This window comes from Myotis lucifugus, unplaced genomic scaffold (assembly GCF_000147115.1).
Source record: "Myotis lucifugus unplaced genomic scaffold, Myoluc2.0 scaffold_247, whole genome shotgun sequence".
In the NCBI taxonomy this organism is placed as follows: Eukaryota; Metazoa; Chordata; class Mammalia; order Chiroptera; family Vespertilionidae; genus Myotis; species Myotis lucifugus.
The window spans coordinates 1,604,154-1,605,744 of record NW_005871295.1 but is presented as its reverse complement, the minus strand read 5'-3'; the positions used below and the strand labels follow the sequence as shown (position 1 = coordinate 1,605,744).

Sequence of the window (1,591 nt, the reverse complement as noted above, 5' to 3'; positions counted from 1 at the left end):
CCAATGAATGCATCAATAAATGGGGCAGCCCTAGCCGGTTTGCTCAGTGGATAGAGCATCAGCCTGCAGACTGAAGTTTGATTCTGGTCAAAGGGCACATGCCCGGATTGCGGGCTCGAGCCCCAGTAGGGTGTGTGCAGGAGGCAGTCAATCAATGATTCTCTCTCATCATTGATGTTTCTATCTCTCTCTCCCTCTCCCTTCCTCTCTGAAATAAATAAAAATATATTTAAAAAAAATAAGTGGGGCAACAAATTGATGGCTCTCTCTCTGTCTCTCTTCCTCTCTAAAAACAATCAATCAATAAAAATGTAAAAAAGATAAGAAAAAGCATGTGTATTCATAATGTGTATCATTCTAGATGCTAAATGGTGATTTATGGGTGATTTCATTCCCTTTTAAAAAATGTATTTTGTGTCTTCCTATTTCTTTAAATACACATTCTATCATTTTCCAAAAAAAGAGAAGAAAGCCATGGGATGGCCACCTCCTCCCACTGCCCCGGAGGCCGCCCAGTAGCCGGCGGGAGAGGAGTGGGCTCCTGCATGTCCTTCGCCCTCTCCCCGCTCCAGCGAGGCCGCGGGAGGCACTTTCTATCAGCTGGTCCTGCAGCCTTGGCCTCCCTCTGAGCCCTGTGCACAGCTGAGGGGCTGATTCAGTCACAAGAAAACCCCAGTGCATCCCCCCATGAATCCCTTCCTCTGTCCCGTATTCCTGTCCACATCCATAGGCTCAGCAGAAGCACCTTAGAGTTAAGACGAGTGCCCAGGCCCACAGCCTCCCAGCCACAACCCGCCCCCTCCCTCTCAATCCCAGCTCAGCGATTCTTCCCGTTTAACAAGAGGAGGCTTCCAGGTGACCAAGACCCGAAGAGCCAAAGCAGTGAAGGTGGAGTTGAGGCCGCCATGGGGCCAGCCAGTTTAGGGCAAGGAGTTCTGCTCACCGCATCGCAGCGCCTACACATGGGCAAGATGAGTCATAGGAGCTCTTGCGCCTCCGCCTGTCCCTGGCCCCACTGCCCTCACCACTCTCTACGGGGGCCTTCCAGCCGCCCTGCTGCAGGCTGACCTCAGGCAGCTCTGAGCTTCATTCCTCTGGCACCTGGAGAGGGGCGGGAGGGGGGCTAGCCCTGTCTCCTCTGTCCCTACAGGCCAGTCACTGTTCGGTCTCTCTTCCTGAAGCCCAGCGCAGGGGAGGAGGGCCACTCACCAGGATGGAGAGGATCACAGGCCCTCGGATGACCCACCAGACGGATGCGTTGGCGTTGATGTCCCAGCACCTACAGAGGCACAGCCAGGCATCCCTAGGAGTGAGGAGCTGGCTGACCAGACAGACTCTTCCCCGAGGTGCTCTTCCTGTGAGGACCCATACTCCTGGTCCTGTTCCTGTGGCTGGGTGCTCAGCACATGGGAACCGGCCCTAACCTGCTGCCCCTCCTGCTGCTCCCCCTGCTGCTCCTCCTGCTGCCCCTCCTGCTGCCCCTCCTGCTGCCCCTCCCGCTGCCCTTCCTGCTACTTCTCCAGCTGATTCTCCTGCTGCAAATATTGCTGGCCCTCCTGGTACACCACCTACTGCAATTCCTGATGCAAAA

General features: G+C 55.1%; 1 protein-coding gene across 1 annotated transcript in view; it reads right to left on the bottom strand.

Annotated features, from left to right (window-relative positions):
• The window catches only part of SCTR (secretin receptor), a 77,367-nt gene that overhangs the window by 10,088 nt on the left and 65,688 nt on the right, over positions 1-1,591 (bottom strand). The window contains exon 9 of the mRNA XM_023762500.1: positions 1,210-1,279. Coding sequence (XP_023618268.1) covers positions 1,210-1,279 — 70 coding nt within the window. The remainder of the gene's footprint in view (positions 1-1,209; positions 1,280-1,591) is intronic.